This window comes from Corythoichthys intestinalis, chromosome 14, assembly GCF_030265065.1.
Source record: "Corythoichthys intestinalis isolate RoL2023-P3 chromosome 14, ASM3026506v1, whole genome shotgun sequence".
NCBI classification, from domain to species: domain Eukaryota; kingdom Metazoa; phylum Chordata; class Actinopteri; order Syngnathiformes; family Syngnathidae; genus Corythoichthys; species Corythoichthys intestinalis.
Window position 1 is genome coordinate 27,915,266 of NC_080408.1, and position 21,994 is coordinate 27,937,259.

At 38.3% G+C, this 21,994-nt stretch overlaps 1 protein-coding gene across 1 annotated transcript in view; it reads right to left on the reverse strand.

Annotated features, from left to right (window-relative positions):
* The window catches only part of brinp2 (bone morphogenetic protein/retinoic acid inducible neural-specific 2), a 293,456-nt gene that overhangs the window by 135,430 nt on the left and 136,032 nt on the right, over nt 1-21,994 (reverse strand). Inside the window, exon 2 of the mRNA XM_057857700.1 lies at nt 11,464-11,892. Within this exon, the coding sequence (XP_057713683.1) occupies nt 11,464-11,825 (362 nt within the window). The 5' untranslated portion in view covers nt 11,826-11,892. The remainder of the gene's footprint in view (nt 1-11,463; nt 11,893-21,994) is intronic.

Genomic DNA, 21,994 nt, shown 5'->3' on the forward strand with positions numbered 1-21,994 from the left:
ATGTAGCGAGATTATTGTGCCAGATGTCAAATAGCGATCAGCAAGGCAAATATCTCGGCAACCTTCTCTGAGATCACCCGTGCTTAAATGCTGCGTTGATGAGCCTGCATTGGATTCAAGTGCCACGCCCCCACGCCCAGCAACAAAACACAATCTAACCAGCAGCAGAATGTGACAATAATTTCATGAAAGTTGCACTGCTTGGAATTTGAGAGGTTTAAAAAGTTTACTCAGATCATTCAGAGTTTATTATTATGAATTTATTTTTACTTTCTTACTGTTGGGCTAGTATTATACATGTTTTATTAATTTCACAAATTTAGCACTATTTTTGCCTTTGAGAGCGGAAGGTTTATTCAACTATTGTCTACTAGGGTTTAGTGTACTTTTTCCTATTTTGCAAAGGTAAGCAACAGCCTGACAAAGCCTTGATAGCAATGATTTCACATCCAATTATGTAGCTCTTTGGAAAAGGAAAAAAAAAAAAAAAAATGAAAAAAAAAAAAATATATATATATATATATATATATAATCGGGGTGGTATTGGTATGGTATCGGTATCGGCCGATACTGCACAGCCAGGTATCGGTATCGGGGCCAAAAAATGGTATCGGTGCAACATTAAAAACAACCCACGTTAGGGAGATCCGCCATAATATTGCCTCAACTCTGCTGTGTAACTCCGCCTCCTCTATGACGCCATACTCCTCAACCCCTCCCCCCACAGGGGCTTCAGAGAGAGGAGGGGTTGAGGAGGCGGCAGTGGAGAAGTGGACAAAATTGATTCGTTTCCGCACATTTGGAGGCTAAATCAAGTATATAATTATCGGATTGCATTATCGGTTTAATTTTTTTAACCTGGATTATCTGTTTGACGTCATAATTGCCATTATCGGCCGATAATTATTGGTAACCGATATTATCGTGCATCTTTAATTTAAATCTTTGTTTTCAAAAACGAACTACTAAAAAAACTAAAAACTTCCAGAATAATTGTCTGGATTTTAAAAGCAAATTTAAAGTGCAATATTTGAACAGAAATTATATTAACATACACACGTGTTAATAATCTCTTAACTATCCAGAATGCAAAAAAAAATAATAATAATTGTCTTTAGACCACACAACATTCCTCAAAATAAATAAATTAAAATAGAACTGAAAAACCTATTAGTCTGGGGATAACAAAAATACATAAAAATGGAGCTTTACTTCAGGTAAAACACGACTGCTTTTACCCACAAGCACAGCCAAACTCAACAAAAAAATGTAAACTTTTTCCCTCTATTATGATTAATGTATGATTATCTGAAAAATGTCTGCATAGGCTGTAAATGCAAATATTTTTAACAAAATAATACAGGAAATAAATATTTTTTTAAATAAATGCAAGTCATCAGCCAATCACAAGTGCGTATGAGGGGAAAAAACAGACCAGCACATTCAGCAATTGAAAAGAGGTGAATCTAAGTCTGAACATCAGGAAAATAATTAACTTCATAATGGTAGGGTCAGTGCTATCCTTACAACATATGGGAAGACAATCTAAATTACCTATATATCCAAGGCAAATAAGGTTGCTTTAAAGTTGGTGGGGACAATTTGAGCATCCTGAAAAGTTGCTAGTGTTATGTCCCTACCATCCCTATGCAAACGTACACCCTGGGTTGTGGTGAGTTGTGAGTTGTGTAAGATTTATATTGGCTTCCAAATAGGCCGAAGAGGTAGTCCCAAAATATTAGTTTCCTCTTTAACAAGGAGTATAAGAGGACAAATAGATACCATAATGGAATAAATAAGATTAAATTAATTGAATTAACATTAAATCAAATGACACTGAGATGCAAAATGGTTTCAATTAAATCATGAGATTTTCTTTTTGATGACCCGTGCACCAACCATAAATTTGAGACGTTCAGCAAATGGTACAGTTGCTGTTGTTGTTGTTGTTTTGTTTTTATCCCTCCTTCACTGTGGAGTCAAATTATGGTGATAAACTATTTGCCTTTCTAGTTTTTGAGGGGGAGTTTAGTTGACACAAACGTATTTTTGTTGGGAAGTTAAAAACAAGTTGATAAAATGACACAACATTTTCAGAAGATAAAGACACTCTTCTGTATAATATGACCAAGAAGAGGAAAGGACCCCGCACAGACAAATGATGTCGCAGTTTTGACCAACTACTTGTGTAAGCAGAGCCTGCTATGTGAACCTCCATGTTTGGACAACCACTCTAATGAACAACATTCTGAACTGATGCTGGGTTCTGCTCTGAATTGATGCAGACACTTCTAAATTGAATCTGTTTCAAATCAGATACAAATTAAGCACACAAAAAGCTCAACGTCCTTGGTGGCTTTGATGTGAATGTGTGATTTAAACAGGTAAACCACTTTAAAAAAAAACAACAACATAAAAATGAGTTAACTCTTCATCTTGCCCAACCCCAATAAAACAGTCTCCTTGCAGCGTCCTGTATATAGCCTCATGTTAATCAAGGTCATGTCGCATGGGAAGATGAGAGGGCGAGAGTGACGTTAGGCCGTTGCATTTATAGTTAAATTAAAATACAAACCCCCTCAAGAGGACTGGTACCAAAGCCATAGCTGTGATTTGGGGATTGGACCGCCAAGGTTCTTGACATCAACCCCTCCCCAGCTGGCTTTGTACCCGACCCTCTTGGTCCCTCCCACAGGCGGGGAGCCAATTAGAAAGGGGACCACCATTGCCTCTTTAGGCTGTGCCAGCTGGCCTTCATTGGTGCAAGCCCGGTCACCAGGCGCTTACCATTGTGCCCAGTCTCTAGGCTGAGCTCCAGTGGGAAGCCCTGGTGTCCAGGTGAGGTGAAAGGCTGTCGTTTTATTGAACTCATCATAGGGCAAAGGCGTAGGTTTGCATAGGGACGGTAGGGACATAAGACTACCAACTTTTCAGGATGCCCAAATTGTCCCCACCAACTTTTAAGTAACTTTAATTGCATTATATAATGACTTCAGTTATATAGGTAATTTAGATTGTGCACCCAAATGTTGTGATGATAGAAATGACCCTACGATCATTAAGTAAATTATAGTACTTTCATTATGTTCACTTTTCACTTGCTGAATGTGCCGGTCCATTTTTTTCCCCTCAAACACATTTGATTGACTGAAGACTCCTTCGCCCCCTTCGAAGATGAGGGATATTAGCATTTTTTTCCCCGCCAGCAGCAGCCACTGTGGGAAATGTAAAAAGGCGTCAATGTTGTGAAGGTGGGGAACACACCACTAATTTTGCTACTGAAAGTCCGACCTGCATCAGACTTAGTGTGACATTAATCTGTGTGATTTTTTTTAACTTGAGGAGGAAGCTGCTTTTAGAGAAATATCATCCTGTATGTTTTATACTGTTAACTAGGGTTGTTCCGATCATATTTTTTTGCTCCCGATCGTTTTAGTTTGAGTATCTGCTGATCCCGATATTTCCCGATCCGATTGCTTTTTTTTGCTCCCGATTCAATTCCAATCATTCCCGATAATTTTTCCCGATCATATACATTTTGGCAATGCATTAAGAAAAAAAAAGAAAACTCTGACGAATATATACATTCAACATACAGTACATAAGTACTGTATTTGTTTATTATGACAATAAATCCTGAAGATGGCATTTACATTATTAACATTCTGTGAGAGCGATCCACGGATAGAAAGACTTGTGACTTTGTATATTGTGACTAAATATTCCCATCTAGTGTATTTGTTGAACTTTCAGTAAATGATACTGTGGCCATCCCAAATGCATGATGGGAAGTGGAACCATGACTGTGCGTAGTGCTACCAATCGATATATCTTCTCTGCGTTGGGAAATAACATAAGGTGTTATGATAAAGATCAATTGCCACCTTGCTTCCCCACATTGCTTCCCATGATATTTCTAATCATAGGGAGAGGGATTGCAAGGCTTTAGCCAATTTAAAAAAAGACTACAAAGGCTGCCAAAATTCACTCTACTCATTTTGCGCTGCCTTTTATCTCTCTATATAAGTAAAACGGCGTCATTACAGATTGAGCGATACAATGAGTGAGAGGGTCGTGCAGCGGATGCATTAATTGCGTTATATATTTTAACGTGACACTTTTTTTTTTTTTTAATTAATTGCCGCCGTTATCGGGATAAATTTGATAACCCTACCTTAAGCCTAAACTAAAGACTCTGGATGAGTGTAACATATTATGTCTGTAACGTTAAATACAATTAAAAAACGATTTAATTAAAATATATACTGTATATATATTAAAAAAAGGCAAGGCCGATATATTTTTGCCGATTCCGAAACTTTGAAAATGACGTAATCGGACGCGATCGATCGGCATCTCTACTGTTAACGTTAAAAGAAGTGACCGAAAATCAATAGGAAATGATGTGAAATTGCCCAGTAACCCAAAATAAACAGGATGTGACCCGTAAATGCCCTAAAATCAACAGGAAGTGACCAAAAATTGACAGGAAGTGAACCGTAAATGCCCCAAAAGGATAAGGAAATGGCCGAAAACCAACAGGAAATGACTTGAAAAGTCCCAAAATTAACTCATTGGCTGCCACAGACGGCCATAGACGTCCAATCCGTTGAAGAGGGTGGGATGACAGTGATAAACTCATTCCAATTCGCAGCAAGTGTGAAAGTTCGTATAAGCCAATACAGATTTATTTTGCATTAATTATTTAGCTATTATTTAGTTTGGTTCATATTGGTGAGCAATGTATCCCTGACCCCCGTTCACCCTATCTGTTTGGTCTTATTAATGTCAAAACGGCAAAAGGAGTCTGGTCGAGCTCAGCTAAGGAAGTTTTCAGTTGGTAAGCTGAATATTTCAAAAACTCATCAGCAATGTTCCCTCTAAGCTGTGCGCGTGCGCAATCGGGCACTGCTTGCACATACTCAGCGCACAATAAAATCCATGCAGCTCACAAAATAAAATTAAACAGAAATGTGTTGTTGCGTCACTAGGACTACTGTTGGCGCCGCAGTGATGTGTCAGCACGACACTCCTATTGGTATTAACTCACCCATGCCACAACTGGACCTTACACCCAGGGCAAAGTAGGACTCTCACATATAACGTAGTACACATCTCATGAACTTGTCTTTTTCATTTTAAGTGGGCCAAATCAATTATATTAAAAGTAGTGCTGTCAAATGTATCGCGTTAACGGGCGGTATTTAATTTTTTTCAATTAATCACGTTAAAATATTTGACGCAATTAACGCATGCACGGAATGACCTGGTCACGCGTTGCCTCAAACAGTTTACAATGACGCCGTTTTAGCACATTGAGAGCGAAAAGGCAGAGAAATGCGAGTGGACACAGGCGTTTATCGGACCACGTCTTTTATTGGCATAAGCTTTGGCAACTCTTGCACAACAAATATAAGTATTGTGGCTAGGGATGTCCCGATCCAGGTTTTTGCACTTCCGATCCGATACCGATACTGGCCGATACCGACCTATCTGAGCATGTGTTAAAGTTTAAAGTTATTTAGCCTCCTTACTTAGTTGTCAGACTCATGTTGAAAAAGGTTTTAGTACTCTAGATAACAACTAGCCAGCTGAATTAGGTGAGTTTGAATAACACACAACGGTTGGTAACAAGAAACTGACCTGTTTATTCAGTGACAAACACAAAACATTATAAATAACAAACAGAAATGGCATTGTCAGTCAGTAAAACGTGCAAATAATATTGTAAACAGTCTTAAAAAAGTAAAACACACAAACAACCTCAGTGGAAATCCCACAAATCCCCCAAGCTATTAGATGCTTTTAATGTTTCGTGCATTGGTTACAAAAATTGTACAAAAAGCCTCTCAGGTTTAAATAAACGACTATTTCACTATCAAGTTAACATTTTAAAACAGTAAAGAAAATACTCAAGTCCCCATTCTGTATCAGCAGCTTTAAACTACATTCAGTTCATTTAATTTTGCGAATCAACTGTTAAAGTTGTTAAAATTGCTCCAGTTATTCCATAATTTCCCTTCTGTCTACTTTCAACATGTGAAAGTTTTAAAACTGTTTTGAAGATAGATTCAAATCAAGATTTTGCCGATTTAGGAGTCTTTTAGATAAAAAGTTAATTAGGTTCGCTTGGAAGGGTCACAATAGCCTACTAGGGAAGTCTTCTGCTTTAAGATGGCGGCTGTTTACTAACGCATCAAGTTTTCAATACTTCAATGATGCTAACGCAGTCGAGTCTGTCGTTTAGCATCTAGTTCTATATACATATGATATCTATTATCTCCAGTAAAACGACGTTGACGTAGTTTGTAGCGGCTGTCAGCAGCAGTCAGGTATTCTTGTGTTTTTTAGCCAGCGGCATGACTTGAGCTAAAGCCGTGAGTTGAGCATTGGCATTACCCGGGTCTATGACGAGCATTGTTTACTTTCGGGACGCAATGCGGTCAGTTTCTCATTGCGTCCCGAAGACTGCGCTGTGTATTAGTTCCGCTTTACTTGACATATTTCAATAATCGGAATTTGGATGTTTGTGAATCATTCTCGAATCTTCCACGGCCGAATCACTCAAGGATGTAATGACGGCTGGGCATGTTGTACCGTGGTTCTAAGTGTTGGATGGTGCGTCTTTACTCACGAGAGATAATGGCTCGTCATCCAGAATGAATTCTTCGGCAATTACTCTTGTTATTCCCTGGGCTTTGGGACTGTCGAGTGCCAGTTTGTCACGCATAGCAAAAGTTTCTGCCAGTGTTAGTTGCGTAATACCTTTCTTTTTGTCTTCAGTTTTCTCAACATACTCCTTATATTGTTTGTGGTGGTATTTCGCTAAATGCTTGATTAGGTTGGTTGTATTGAAACTTCTTACAGCTTTACCACCACAACTGACTTTATTGTGGCATATGTTGCACTCTGCCTCTTCGTCTTTGTCGTCCTTTAAGGTGAAATGATCCCACACAGCTGACATTTTTACCGATAAACTCTCTTGGTAAATTGGGAGACGGTAATGTATATGTAGTGTGTTGAAGGTGTGCCGTAAAATGCGGACCGGATTTTAGGGAAACCGAAGCAAAAACTGGAATGGATTATGTCAATTGGTGCTTTGGAAAACCAGGACCAAACTTAAAAAAAAAAAACTGGATCGGAAGTCTGGATCGGAATTTTTCCGTGTTGGCCAATCCGATACCGATGTGCATTTTTTTGCCCATATCGGCGTCCGATCCGATCCAAATATCGGATCGGGACATCTCTAATTGTGGCGAATGACGTGGTGAAGAATGACAGGAGATGATCTTTCTCTTAACAGCTTAATTGAACACAACGCAGAACATACTGTATACTATTCGCAGCCACCACTGACAGTCATGGTTGCCCAACTTCCCATCATGCATTAGGGCAGAACAGTTAGGTCGCTACAGTATCATTTAGTGAAAGCACAACAAAAATAATATTCCTATCGCTCAAAAAAATAATGTTCACAAAAAGAAAAGCACTCAATGCAAAGAGAACTGGCATTCCCAATCAAAACAGCTATGCAAAATACACATAAAACTTACTCAGATCTCTAATTAATTTAAAACTCGCCATTGACTCCCTGTGGTGTATTTCAATCACTACCTTACGTCGTTAAAGACACCGCGGAAGAATGGCAGGGAGGCCATGTGACGTTCCGCTCAGCGACGTCAACAATGGCGAGCTATTAGTTTATTTTTTATTGAAAATTTTACAAATTTTATTAAAACGAAAACATTAACTCATTCACTCCCAGCCATTTTCACCAGAGCAAGGCCCTTCGCTCCCAGCCGTTTTTCTGGATTTTGACTGATTTTGCAAGGCCCACAGAAAATTCTGTTCTATTGCTATGTAAACATGTAACCCACCAAAAGAAAGATTAGACTCTCTTCTTTCAGCAGAAAAAAGTTCATATCTTTTTCCATTCTTTAGAAATCAGCATTAGAAAATAGCTTAGTTTGAGCAATTTTCTAATTTCTGATGAAAAAACGGAGAAAATTAGCTTTTTGTGAAAGCATACATTTCAAACATAAACTTTGACTTTAACACAGCTATTTTTTGCTTTAGTTACATCCCAAAAGTCTGAATAATGTTTTCCTTTTACAAAATACCATGAACAACCAGACAAATAGAGCTTTTGATAGATAGCAAAGTAACAATTTATTGACACATGACTACTGAGAGATGACGCTTTGGCGCTGACGTCAGCCGTGTAAAGTTTTCCGTCATCGTTGTCTGTTTCACAAAGATGGATTATTTTTGCGTCTCTACAGAGTCTGCTCGGCGAGGCGCTGCACTCCTCTCGGTTGTTTTGTTCGGTCGGAGCGCCGCATGGCATCATGCCGCCAGTGCTCCGATCGTGCTGCCCGGCCGTTCGTTGCTGCTGAATCGGGTTGCGGGTCTTATAAAATGTGTTACTTCCCTCCAGTGGCCAGTTTTATTGCTTTAAAATGTGTTTGGGGCCTTGTTTTTTGTTTCTCAGATCACAAGCTGTAGATGCTTCTTGTAAAAAAAAAAAAAAAAAAAAAAAAAAAACGAAAAAGACGTATAAATACGTTTTTTGGGACAGTGAAGCATTTAAAAATAGAACGTATTTAGATGCCTCTGGGAGCAAATGAGTTAAGAGGGGTTTTAATATAAAATTACCATAACTTGTACTCAAATTTATCTTTTAAGAATTACAAGTCTTTCTATCCATGGATCCCTTTAACAGAAAGAATGTTAATAATGTTAATGCCATCTTGTGGAATTATTGTTATAATAAACAAATACAGGACTTATGTACAGTATGTTGAATGTTTATGTCCGTCTTGTGTCTTATCTTTCCATTCCAACAATAACTTACAGAAAAATATGGCATCTTTTAGAGATGGTTTGAATTGTGATTAATTACGATTAATTAATTTTTAAGCTGTGATTAACTCGATGTTTTAATCGTTTGACAGCCCTAATTAAAAGTAAACTAATAGAATTTGCTGCTCTATTTTCTATCTTTTAATAAGCCATTTAACTTGCTGTGATCCAAGCTTTTGAACAGACGTGATTCTGGTGCGTGGACAAAGCGTACAAATCTGATGTTGCTCACAGTGGTCGTCAGTGTGCTCAGGGAGCTTGTGTGTCTGGTCAGACACATATAAAAAAATTAGATGGAACGTTGCTCATCAGCGCCACCAACATAAAATGAAAATGTGTGTTATCAAAATCATAGTTTGTTTGTTATTTTCAGCTGCATGTGTCTGCATATAGGGTAAAGTTTCTCAAAAGTGCAATGAAATACTACAAGTAACCTTGAAATGATAGACCATATTTCTGTCAGAAATCCATTAAGAAAAGGGCCAGAAAAGGCTTAATGAAAGTAGATCCTACTTAGTCTTTCTAGAGCAATCGTAAAAACGTAGGCGTGTTCATCAGTTTTGGTTGCGATGTCATGCTCAGAATTGCTGTAAAAAGTGGGCGTACCCTGCATTGTTTGGAATGGAATAACTATGACAGCAAGATTTGGTTGCCAAATTTGTTTTCTACTTGTAAAATTACATTATTGCTGGCATTTGAATTTTTTTGCATGGTCCCCATTTTTAGGACCTTTTGTTACTGCTGTGGCTATTACTAATCGTTGGTAAGATACTTCAGTAGCCTAAACAAGACAAATAGCGCTCACGGCCATTGCATACTCATAGCAGTGCAGACTGAACAACTCAAGTGGGCAATCTTTGGCTCCATGGAAAGGCAGTATAGCAAATCATGAATTGTGGTGAATTCTTATGAACTGTCGATGTTTTAACAGAGTTCAAATCTAACCATGTTTTTTTCTGTTTTAGTACTAATAAACTGTACATTCGAGTAACAAAGCATTTTTTAAAAAAATGATTATAATATATTGTGAACTTTTTAGATGCTGAAGAGGATAGTACCTTTTCTCGTGAGCCCTGTCTAATCGTTTGCCTTATTCTAACACACTCGATAATAAAAAAGACATTTAACTATAGTTTAATACTATAATATAAGAATTATAAGTTATAATACACAGACACACTCCTCACTAAGCAGGAGGCCAGCGCTGAGTCATCAGTATATTCCATATCAGCCCTCGCCTGATAAGCAAAGGAAAAGACGCCTTCGTCATCTCTTCGTTGGGGCCAAGGCACCCAGGCCTACCAAAGCAACACCCGAGAACAAGAAGAACTAAGTTTGGAAGCGAGGCGCCTCTCATACGTCAAGGCAGGCCCAACCTCCCACATCAGTTGAACTAAACAGCCCAAACTTTGATAGAAGATTATCCTAAATACACCCTTCTTCTGCCCACAGCTCACTCCATGAGAGCCTTCAAAAGACTGATTTTTTAACTAATCGTGGTCATTTTTCTCAGGAAGATTTTGTTGATGTGTGATAGGGTGACCTTGCCTCCCCCCTGAGTCTGTTTGTGTTTTGCCTTGCTGTTTAATCGCTGTTGACCTGAATAAATTGTCAACTTGTTTTTTTAGTGAGCCTTCTTTAAACCTTTTAAAACGGAGTCAGTACAAAGGGTTAAGACTAAGGTGAACGTGCGGAGTTTGGCCTTTTGGCAGGAGTCCCGCCGGCCTGGGTCGTTGGAGCTGCACCAGCGGGGATCCAACGGTTTGGCTGGCGCGATTCCGGCAGTCTGGCTAACAGGTCAGATTCCTTAAATGCCTTCATTGATCGTATGAGACTTAAGGTGACAGACTAAAATACCGTATTGGCCGAGTATAAGACGGCCCTGATTATAAGACGACCCCCTTTTTCACGACTCAAGTTTGAAAAAAGACTTTTTGAACATCAAATTAATTTTTATACAGAAAATAATTACAGTACATCTGAAACAAATGATAACAATATATTTGAGAGAAAAAGCATGTTATTTTGCCTCATTCAAATCTTAATATCTGAACATTTAAATATGTAAACTAAAGCGCAATCACATTTGTAAATGAATGGCTTCTGGTTTTTGAAATGTAAATAAACCAATCTACTGTGATAAAACAACAAAATTGCAATAACTGCATTAACCATCAAAGTGACGTCTAACTGTAACTGTAGTCTTGAAACAAATCTGAATAAGGAGAAACATTGCAATAAAATAATGCAAACTGGTTAAACTTGAGAGTAGCTGAGATCTGTCATGACATAACATCGCTTCACTGACATCTGGCACCATCTAGCGTCAAGAATGGGTATAACGTCTAGACCGCGAATATAAGACGACCCCCACCTTTTCAGTCTTATTTCAATGCAAAAAACACTCTTCTATTTGGGCCAATACGGTACAGTATATGAATCTAATAATGTTGGGAAGCAGTTTATGAGGGGGCTTATTTAAATAATTCAAAAGAGATTTGATTTGATTCTTCTTTGACATTTTCATTCCACAAACCCTTCAAGGAATTTTCATCCCCAGACAAAAAACTATTAACACATCTAGCCCCACACGCATCTCACCTGTAAATCTTGTATCTGGTAGAAAATCCCTGCTGGAACCGCTCTCTGAACTCCGTATACTCAGGGCAACGGTGGAAAGGTCCCTTTTCTGACAAAAGCCAGTCCAACTGCCCTCCACTTTGTCTTGTGCTAAAGCCCCATGCTGAGGAGGAAGAGGAAGATGACGAGGAGGAGGACAGGGAACCATGGAGGGATTTGCCCAAATTCCCCCCGCTGGCCACTTGTTCAGCTCGGATGGGCCACAGCAGCCATAAGAACACCCACGTCAACCATAGAAGCATCAAGGAGGATGCAGACCATCTAATAGGAGAGGCAGTTCCATGGGAGCACTCCTCTTTTCTCATAGGCCAATGAGTTGCCATGGTCCCGGTGATGATGTACTAGGGCACCTAGGACCGGCATTTCTTCAGACAGTCACCTTCCACTGACCTGTAACAATAAAATATGAAATATTAATAATATTTAGAGATAACACTGCAAAACTGTTCAGAATTGAAATACTCTTTCCATACTGACCTACAGTGTATCACAAAAGTGAGTACACCCCTCGCATTTCTGCAGATATTTAAGTATATCTTTTCATGGGACAACACTGACAAAATGACACTTTGACCAGGGGTCGCGTTAACCAAATATTTCCCGTCGCTGACCGTTTTTTTAAAAAGGTGACGGAAAAAAATGAAGTCAGTCCGTCATTTTGACAGGTTGCAATTCACACCCCAGACCACAGGGTGGCGAGTGAGCATATGAATTAGCTATTGTCTCTCTTAATGCATGACGTCGTTGGCTATTCTGTCAGAATATTGTAGCGTCACCGGGGTCTGGCGGCGGCACCATGATTGACACGTCAACGCGAGGTTCTTATTGGTGCACCCGGTGTGCCAGCTCGCCATCCAATTGGTGGACTAGATTGCCGCCTGTGTATAGACCCCAATCACATGACATCACAACTCCACCCCCCCTGACTGGAGCCGCCATATTGTCCGTCAGCTCGTCATGTTTACACATTACCGCTACGTACATGCCTCCTATTACGGCGTGTTTTTCTGCTCGTTAACATTAATAATCAAAATGGTGAAGGCGTGTGTGGCGGTTGGTTGCAGTAACAGAGAAGACAGACGGAGAGACTTGAAGTTCTACCGTATTCTGAGAGACCCGAAGAGGAGAGCGAGATGGACTGCTGTAATTCGACAAGAAATCTGGGCACCAAACGATCACCACAGACTATGTAGTAGTCATTTTATATCTAGTAAGATGCATTTAATATATATTTAGGAGATTTTGGGCTGACAACCACAATTAAGATCATTGTGTGACGTTGGTGATTGGGGTCTATATAGTTGCCTCTTTTTCTTTGGGGGTGGATTTGTTGTTTTGTTGGTGTTGTTGGCGGTAAGCAGAGTAAAAAGAGGGAGAAAAATACCACGACTTCCGTGTCTAATTTTTCGCCGCCAAGCAAGCGTTACAATTAGGGCTGCAGCTATCGAATATTTTAGTAATCGAGTAATCAACTGAAAATTCTATCGATTAATCGAGTAATCGGATAAAACAAATATATTTTCAGGTGAAGAGCAATTATAGATATACATGAGAAAACAAGACATTTTATCATTTTCAGTCAATCAATGTCTTTATTTTTGATGTATATTGTTGAAAACAGCCAACAATTGCATCTCAGATGTAACTAGAATTTTAAAAAATGACTAATTCACTGCTTTCACTCAAAAAACCTTTAGATCTTATTTTTAAAAAGTATATACATATATATATATAAACACACCTAAAAATGCCTTTACGCTTGATAACACACATCACTTAAAAGTTAGGATTTTTCCCCTCGTTTTTCAATTGAATTTCTATTTGTGTCAAGCCATTTTTAAGTTTTAGTTAAGTTTTAAGTTAGTCTAAACTGTAAGTCCTGATAGGATTTTGAGTTTTTCACTGTTCAAAATAAATGTATGATACAGGCTGTATTGGAGCACATTAGGGACTAGTCCTACTTGGTGTTTTATCCAGCAATGACTACTGAGCTAAAATTGATAGTTAGCATTATTGAGTTTTTATTTGACACCCTTCATCACTCCACAACGCTATGTTATGTTAAAGCCTGTATGTAAGACACGTTAGCCACGCATCGAAAGTGGTCTTAATTAATTGAAACCTAGCCCTCCGCAGGGCTAACGTAAGGTGAGCTAGTAGTGACAGTAACGTTAATCTTATATATTAGCGCTTAGCGCTCTTTATTAGCGCTTAGCGCTCTACTGCTTTAAGATGGCGGCTGTTTGCTAACGCAGCCCAGACGCGGCCTAGTCTGTCATTGTGCATCTAGTTCAACATACATGTGATCTCTATGAGACTCATTGGACGCTACCTGCAACTAACGTAGCATGTGCGGGCTAGTATTTAGCAACGTCGGCGTTGTTTGTAGCGGTTGTCGGCTGCAGTAAGTTATTTTTTTTGCTTCTTCCTCTACGCACGTGACATCAGCGCGTTGTCCCGTATTAAAAGTAGTCCGAGCAAAACGTGATGCTTAGAGCTGTCAAAATAAACGATTACTCGAGGTGAATAAAATTACTCGGATCAGTTTTTAAACTCGAGTTACTCGAGTTGCTCGAGTATTCGTTTCAGCTCTAGTTACAATATTAATTAAAAATGAATGAAAACTAAATACTATTGAATATATCATCATTATCATTTTAAAAATTTAAGTGACGGGTAAAAATAGATTATGACCGGATTTTTATGACCCTGTCAGTCAAAATGACAGACAACGAAAATGTCGAGCGCAACCTCTGACTTTGACACAATGAAAGGTAGTTTGTGTGCATCTTATATAATACAGTTAATTTATTTTCCCCTCAAAATAACTCAAAATATAGCCATCAATATCTAAACCCCTGGCAACAAAAGTGAGTACACCCCCTAGAAACTACGTACATCCCTAAATGTCTAACTTGAGTACTGCTTGTAATTTTCCCTCCAAAATGTCATGTGACTCATTACAGGAGGGCTGTTAGCATTGCTGCAGAGATTGAAGAGGTGGGGGGTCAGTCTGTTAGTGCTCAGACCATATGCCGCACTCTACATCAAATTGGTGTGCATGGCTGTCACCCCAGGAGGAAGCCTCTTCTGAAGACGGTACACATGAAAGCCCGCAAACAGTTTGCTGAAGACATTTCAACAAAGCACATGGATTACTGGAACCATGTCCTATGGTCTGATGAGACGGGTGAGCTTTATTGTGTACCGTCTTCAGAAGAGGCTTCCTCCTAGGGTGACAGCCATGCACACCAATTTGATGTAGAGTGTGGCGTATGGTCTGAGCACTAAAAGGCTGACCCCCACCTCTTCAATCTCTGCAGCAATGCTGACAGTACACCTGTAACAAGTCACATGACATTTTGGAGGGAAAATGACAAGCAGTACTCAATTTGGACATTTATGGATGTACGTAGTTTCTAAGGGGTATACTCACTTTTGTTGCCAGGGGTTTGGATAATAATGGCTATATTTTGAAAATAAAAAATATAGAAAATAAATTAACTATATTATATAAGCTACACACAGACTACTTTTCATTATGTCGAAGTCTCATTTTGTCAGTGTTGTCCCATGAAAAGATATACTTAAATATCTGCAGAGATGTGAGGGGTGTATTTATTTTTGTGATACACTGTATATAAGACTATAGGTATTTTGTTTTCTTTACACACGCTGGGTCAGATTCAAATTCTGTTTATGGCAGTGCTGTCTCAATGAATACTTTTCAAAATATCAGTGAAATATAGCGTTTAAGTCGATGCCAAAACTTTTGGCCTCAACTGTAGAACTACTGTAGCAAATCATTGGAGGGCAAGTGGAATCCATTGTGGTTGTAAGACTGCAGTTCAATGTAAATACAAGGTTTCAGTGCAGCTTGAGAAGTACAACTCATGATTTGTGGTAGCAATTTGGCTAATGACTAGAGTAGTGTGTCTTCCTCTACAAGATGATTGAAACCACAATGACCACACATATACAGGATAAATAAATGGTGGCATTGGCATTGCAGTGTACCATATTAATGCCACCACATGGCTCAATAGAGGATTGAGGTGTTAGTCCATAAAAAACACATCAAAGTTGGGCAGGTTGTCAAGAATTTATTTCAACATTGCATAACAAACTGATTTTGTGGCACTTATTTTGTTAGCACAAAAACACTGCCACATAAAATTCTGTTATAATTGGTGACTGCTGATCTTCAAAAAGTAGAGGTTTGCTGTTTACTCCACCATTATTGATTAAAAGTATTGCTAGATACGATGAAGTCCTGAATGACTAATGAGCATATTAAGAGGATATGCAAAGTGGCACAGAGGATGCTTCAAATGAAATGGGATTTTAAGTATTCCCTGTTTAGCTTGCAAACACATTAGTGAATTCATTACTGGTGGATAGTTGAATCCACACACATGAACAAAAAAAAAAAAAATACCCAAGGTATTCATTTGAATTTATGCTTTTTACACTCGCGTACTATTGCCCTTGGTAAAAGGAATTAGCATAGTCACATTTTAAATGAATGACTTGATGGAAAGAGGCATTAAGTGTACCATAAATGGGATGTTAGTGTTTAGTGATGTTTTGTGTATGGCCCACATGTACTGTATGGTGCCAAAACACAATACTGGGGAGAACAAATACAAATTGTGGCTCAATGGCTTATGTCACCGAAAACACTCAATAGTGCTGAGAAATGAGGCATAAAATTCACCCAAAATTTTCTGGACATGACTTACATTTAAAGTGTATGCAATACACATTTTTCATTTATATTTTAAATAATATTCTATGGACAGATGAGTAAGAAAATTAAATAAACATTCTCTCACAATGACAAGGTAGAGGACATTGTATATATTGCAATTCGCTTTGGGCGTAAGTGACTGTGGTTAAAAATAAACTTAACAGGCAAACAGAAGCAGTTCAAGCATATGGAACCAGGAAGAAATAGTATCTTTCAGTATAAAGTTGAGAGGAACCAGTTAAACTAGCTGGGGAGATAACCATTAATAGTCTTGTCAAGAGAAATTAGATTTCTTGTGCAGTTTAAAGTGGAGAACTTTGGTAATAGATTGTGAAAGAAGATTCCAAAAGTTTGGGCTTTGACTGCAAATTAATTGTCACCTTTTGTTCTGTCCCTTCGAAGAAGAACAGATAAGAAAAATGTTGAAATGTGTAACTGTTGACTATAAATAAAATTTTTGCAAAAAAAAAAAAAAGGCATTTTTTTCAGTTTTTGGGTCTTAGGTTAAATTAACCTATGATCTATTGTTGATAACTAAATAATGAAAGAAGGAAGAAACATTATTTTTGTTAGCTTTTCTTCTGATGAAGGCAGTCTAATCTTTCATTTGGTAGTCTGTTTACAGTTATAAAACAAACATTCTGTGGTCCTCGAAAAAAGTCAAATTCTCTAAATGATGTGTTTGTCTTTAATAGAACATGAAGGGCGTTAAAAGAGTTAAAGGGTACTCAAGCCATTTTTTTTTTCAAAAATAAATTATATGTTAATTATCCCATTCGAGCTGGGAATTTTACCATTCCAGCTAGCGAGATGGAGAAGACAAAAGTAAATGCTAAGAACCTTGCTGCTGACGCACCACTGAATGGAAAATATCTTCTTTCGTGCCACTCGAATCTAGACTACAGAAAGCATTGCAACTGAAAAATAATTTATCATTGTTATTATTGGGGAGAAAAATACAAATAACATGATCGCCACAATGTTTAAATAACTCCAAGAGTGCTTTGGTTATGGGATGCCCTGATGGCAGAGGTTAATTTGAGCCGGATCTTGCCGGAACAAGATCCAGCACCTCTTGATTTTGGCCTCCCTGTGTTCCGGGACTTATTTGGGCAGATCCGGCACCTCTCGTGCATATAAAATAATAATAATATAAAAACGTTGGGGGAAAGAAGGAGAGGAGTCGTTGATGGCTTTCTCCACTTTATTGTGGCAACAATAAGAAAACAATAAACAAAAAATAACAGCGGACTGCCGCCACATTCGACGGCAAACTTTTGCTTCTCGCTCGTCTCCCCCTCGCTTCCTACTACTCACAGCTCTACAGTCTCAGCGTCTCTTAAACGGATCGTGTATAGTGTCTTGTTTTGAGATTTTTCTTGACAAAGGTATCGAACACACAACGTGCTGACAACTTTGTGTCTTTATTATCACATGGAGCTAACAGTACAAACACAGTTTGGGGGTCTTGGCAGGCTGTGCTTCTCTATCGCACTCCCGCATCACGTGACCAAAACAACAGTAACGTTGCGTGCACTTCAGGGTGCCTCGGAAAACATTAGTATATTACACATAGTTATGGACATTGCAGTATAAAATAAAATAACAATATGCATAAATTCATTTCCACAAAAAATCCCAAGAATTGCGTCTTGTTTATAAAAATTTTACGTCTTTGAAAGAGTCTGAGATTTGTTGATGCACTGAAAAGCTAGACCAACAAATCACGCCCCTGATATTAAAAAAGACGGAAAAAATTGAAATTTGCGGCATCTGCGGAGCAAGCAGCAAGGATCAAATGGTATTTCAACATGCCAAAAAGACAGTTGTATTTACTGTCTTTTTCCAAAAAGAAGGAAGATGGTTCAAAACGAGTCAGAAAAACACATGGAAAAGAAAGAAAAAAAGGAAAGTCCCACAGCATGGCAAGTTGGCATTTGCGTTTTGTTTTCAGCACCATTTTCTGTATATGTTCCGGGACCTGTCCCCGTGCCATCATCCCTGCGCTGTCATATGTACTTTGCGTTCCGGCACCCTATGATTTACAAATTAAGCACTGCCCGATGGCATATTTTTGCACCCGGGTCCCAGTCACCTGATTTTGAGAATCTGCCGATACCGACTGTTGATTCGATACTGAAAAAAAAAAGTTTTTCAGGGAGTATTGCGGAGTATAAAACACATATTTTTTTCTCTTTTGGCAATGCCATTGTATTTCAGGATTATTTTGTTACTTTTTAGCCCTTAAAAATTATGTATTATATATATATCCTGTATATACATAATATAATAAAAATATACACACACATATAACAGTGACGTGCGGTCAGGTGAGGCAGGTGAGGCAGAGCCTCACCTGTCATCAAGACAAAAAAATATTTATAGCATCAAATTTATATTAATATTTGTTCATTGCTCTTTATGTATGACTCATTTCAAACATGTTTTATAGTCAAAATCGCTGAATTTGCCCATTTCCTGTTCAAATAAAGAAATGAAACGAGAGGTGCGGCAGCAATGAGTAAAGCCTCACCTCTGATTGCGCAATCCACAACAAACTGGGTTGATACATGGAATTGGAGCGTGCTGGTTGCCGTACATCTGCATGTCGCCATTATAATGTTTCCAGATACGTTTATTTGACCTGATTTTCCACAGTCTGGCTAATGTCTTTATCCCTTAAAGTTTAATGTTTGTTAGCGACATATTTAGTTTTGCTGATGGGAAATAAACCCGCAGTGAAAAGGCACAGGTTGCGGCAGATAGTACTCTACCGCACTGCAAGGGGGCGTACGTGAAACTGGACTTTCCATTAAAAGTGGACGCGGTTGACACAACACCGGAGCTAAAAGGTTTGCTTCAAACTACGAGACAAGATAACTTGCGCTTTTCAAACGGACTGGTACACCCGAAAAGACTGGCTATGTGGCTGTCCTTCGAAAAATCGCCTTTGCTGCTTTCCCTGCCTTTTCTTCTCAACTTGTGCCAATGTCTGGACTAACACGAGATATTGTGACATTAAAAAACTACCACGAAGCCTCAGCAAACATGACAGCTCGACCACTCACATTCAAAGCCTGATTGCTTTAAAAACTTTTGGAAGCTCAAGGATCGATTTGGCTTTGACGAACAGCGAAAGCTCAACGGTAGCATCCTCCATGCTAAGGTAAAGAAAAGAGTTTGAAAGACCTCATTAATGCAACCTGCATCCTAGCTAAACAGGAGTTAACCTTTCGTGGTAACGATGAGCGTGTAGCTCTTCTAAACGTGGCATATATGTAGAACGATTACATGGTTTTGTTGAGAAAGATGAAAGGTTAGCTAGACTTTTGGACACATCCACTGTGTTTTCTGGCTTGTCAAATAGAACACAGAACGATCTAATTGAAGCAATCCTCTCCATTGATGCGGAGAGATGTTTTTTAAAGTAAAGGAAAATAAGGAGGACTTTTACAAAAAGGGCGTAGGTTTGCATAGGGACGGTAGGGACATAACACTACCAACTTTTCAGGATGCTAAACTTGTCCCCGCCAGCTTTTAAGCAACCTTACCTTTTTTGCATGATATAATGTTCAGTTATATAGAGAATTTAGATCTTTCAATAGTTCCATATGTTGTAAGGATAGAATTGACCCTGCCATTATTAAGTGAATTATTTTCATTATGTTTATGTTTGCTAATAAAAACCAGACATTTATTCAGGAAGTTTTCAAAATGTTTCTTTAGTATTTTTTGAAAACAAAGGTTTGAATTGAACAGTGTATCATCTAAACCAATGCACGTAAAAGTTATTATCAGTAGATAAGGATTTATTTTGCATTGATCATTTTGCCTATTAATTGATTAGGTTCATATACATGAGAAATGTGGCCCTTTGCCCTCTTCATCCAATCTGTTTGGTCTAATTAATGTCCCGTCCCCAGCAAAAAGTGTGCCTACATGCAGGTTATGCTGTTATATCGTCCCTACGAATGTTGAGACCAAACTTATGCCCTTCCAAACTAACACCGGTTTTTGTGGTGAAGGACAGGCGCAAGATCACAAACAGTTTTCATTTCAATCTTATAAAAGAGCTTAGACCAAGAAAAATACAATAGAATATTTAAAAACTAAATTTTGGCCTTAAATAAAATATTCTTTGTTTTTCTTTTCACACTTTTTGTTTAGCAATCTGTAATAAATTGTTTAAAGTATCAGAATTAAAAGTTTTAAAAACAACTGAATATTTCACTAAAGGTCAGAATTGAATTCTGTGGTTTTGTACACCACTCTTTACTCTCATTTATGTTGCATGAATTATAGAATTGCGACAACCAACACATTGAGGGTGTAGAGCAAATGCATGTTATTTTCTTACTTTTACGTATCGATAATATGTACCGTGTGTGCGTGTTTTGTGAAGAATGCTGATAAGATATGAAATAACCAGTAGCCAATTGAATAAGCTACCCTTTTTGGTTGGTGTATTTGGAAATCTGACACTGAAGGAGTCAATGCCTCACCAACCATGAACCTCACCGCACGTCACTGCATATATATATATATATACACACACATACATAAATATATACAGTGGGGAGAACAAGTATTTGATCCACTGACTGTGGATCAAATACTTGTTCTCCCCACTGTATATATACACACACATATATATATATATATATATTTTTTTTTCTTCCTTTTTTCCCGATCCTCTAAACAACGGTGCGATAGGTCCGATTTCCGATTACATGATTGGATCGGGGACATCCCCAATTGGGATCGTGTTACAATAAGACAGCACTGCTTTTGACCGACTTCAGACATGGTTAAGGCAATTGGCCACCAGTGTGGTCTTAAAATTGGGATTAAAATGGCTAATTTTGCACGTTGCAGCTCAGTGAAGTCTGATCTATCTAATTCGTTGAAGTACCCCTCTCACATGACAGTGGGACTATAGGAGAAACCGAATGATTTATGATCATAGTTCAGTTTATAATGACAGCTAGTACAATTTTTCAAATTTATAACTACACTACATTCTAGGCATCTCATCCTAAATTCGTAAAGGGAAAAACTAACTAAATGGGAATTGTTTGAAATAACAAGCTTGAGTGTGCTCCTACACATTACAGGCTGAAGGCTGTGCAGACAAACCCTCTAATAGCTAGCTCATAACCAACAGACATCACAGGCCCCGACTAGACCGCAATAAATTAATCAGCAAAAAACAACAAAATCGGGCTCCGAGGATCGAGATTAGGGCTGCAGCTATCGAATATTTTAGTAATCGAGTAATCGACTGAAAATGCTATCGATTAATCGAGTACATTGTTGAAAACAGCCAACAATTGCATCTAAGATGTGACTAGAAAAAAAAAAAATCACTGCCTTCACTCAAAAAACTTTTAGGTCTTATAAAAAAAAAAAAAACAAAAAAAAACATTTCTTACCTAAAAATGTAATTACGCTTGATAACACACATCACTTTAAAGCTACGTGTTTTTCCCACGTGTTTCGATTGAATTTGTCTCAAGCTATTTTTAAGTTCTAGTTAAGTTTTAAGTTAGTCGAAACTGTAAGTACTGATAGGATTTTGAGTTTTTGCAGTGTTCAAAATAAATGTATGACACCTGCTGTATTAGAGCACATTAGGGACCAGTGCTACTTAGTGTCTTATTCAGCAATGACTACTGAGCTAAAACTGACAGTTAGCTTTATTATGTTTTAATTTTACACCCTCATCACTCTACAGCGCTGTGT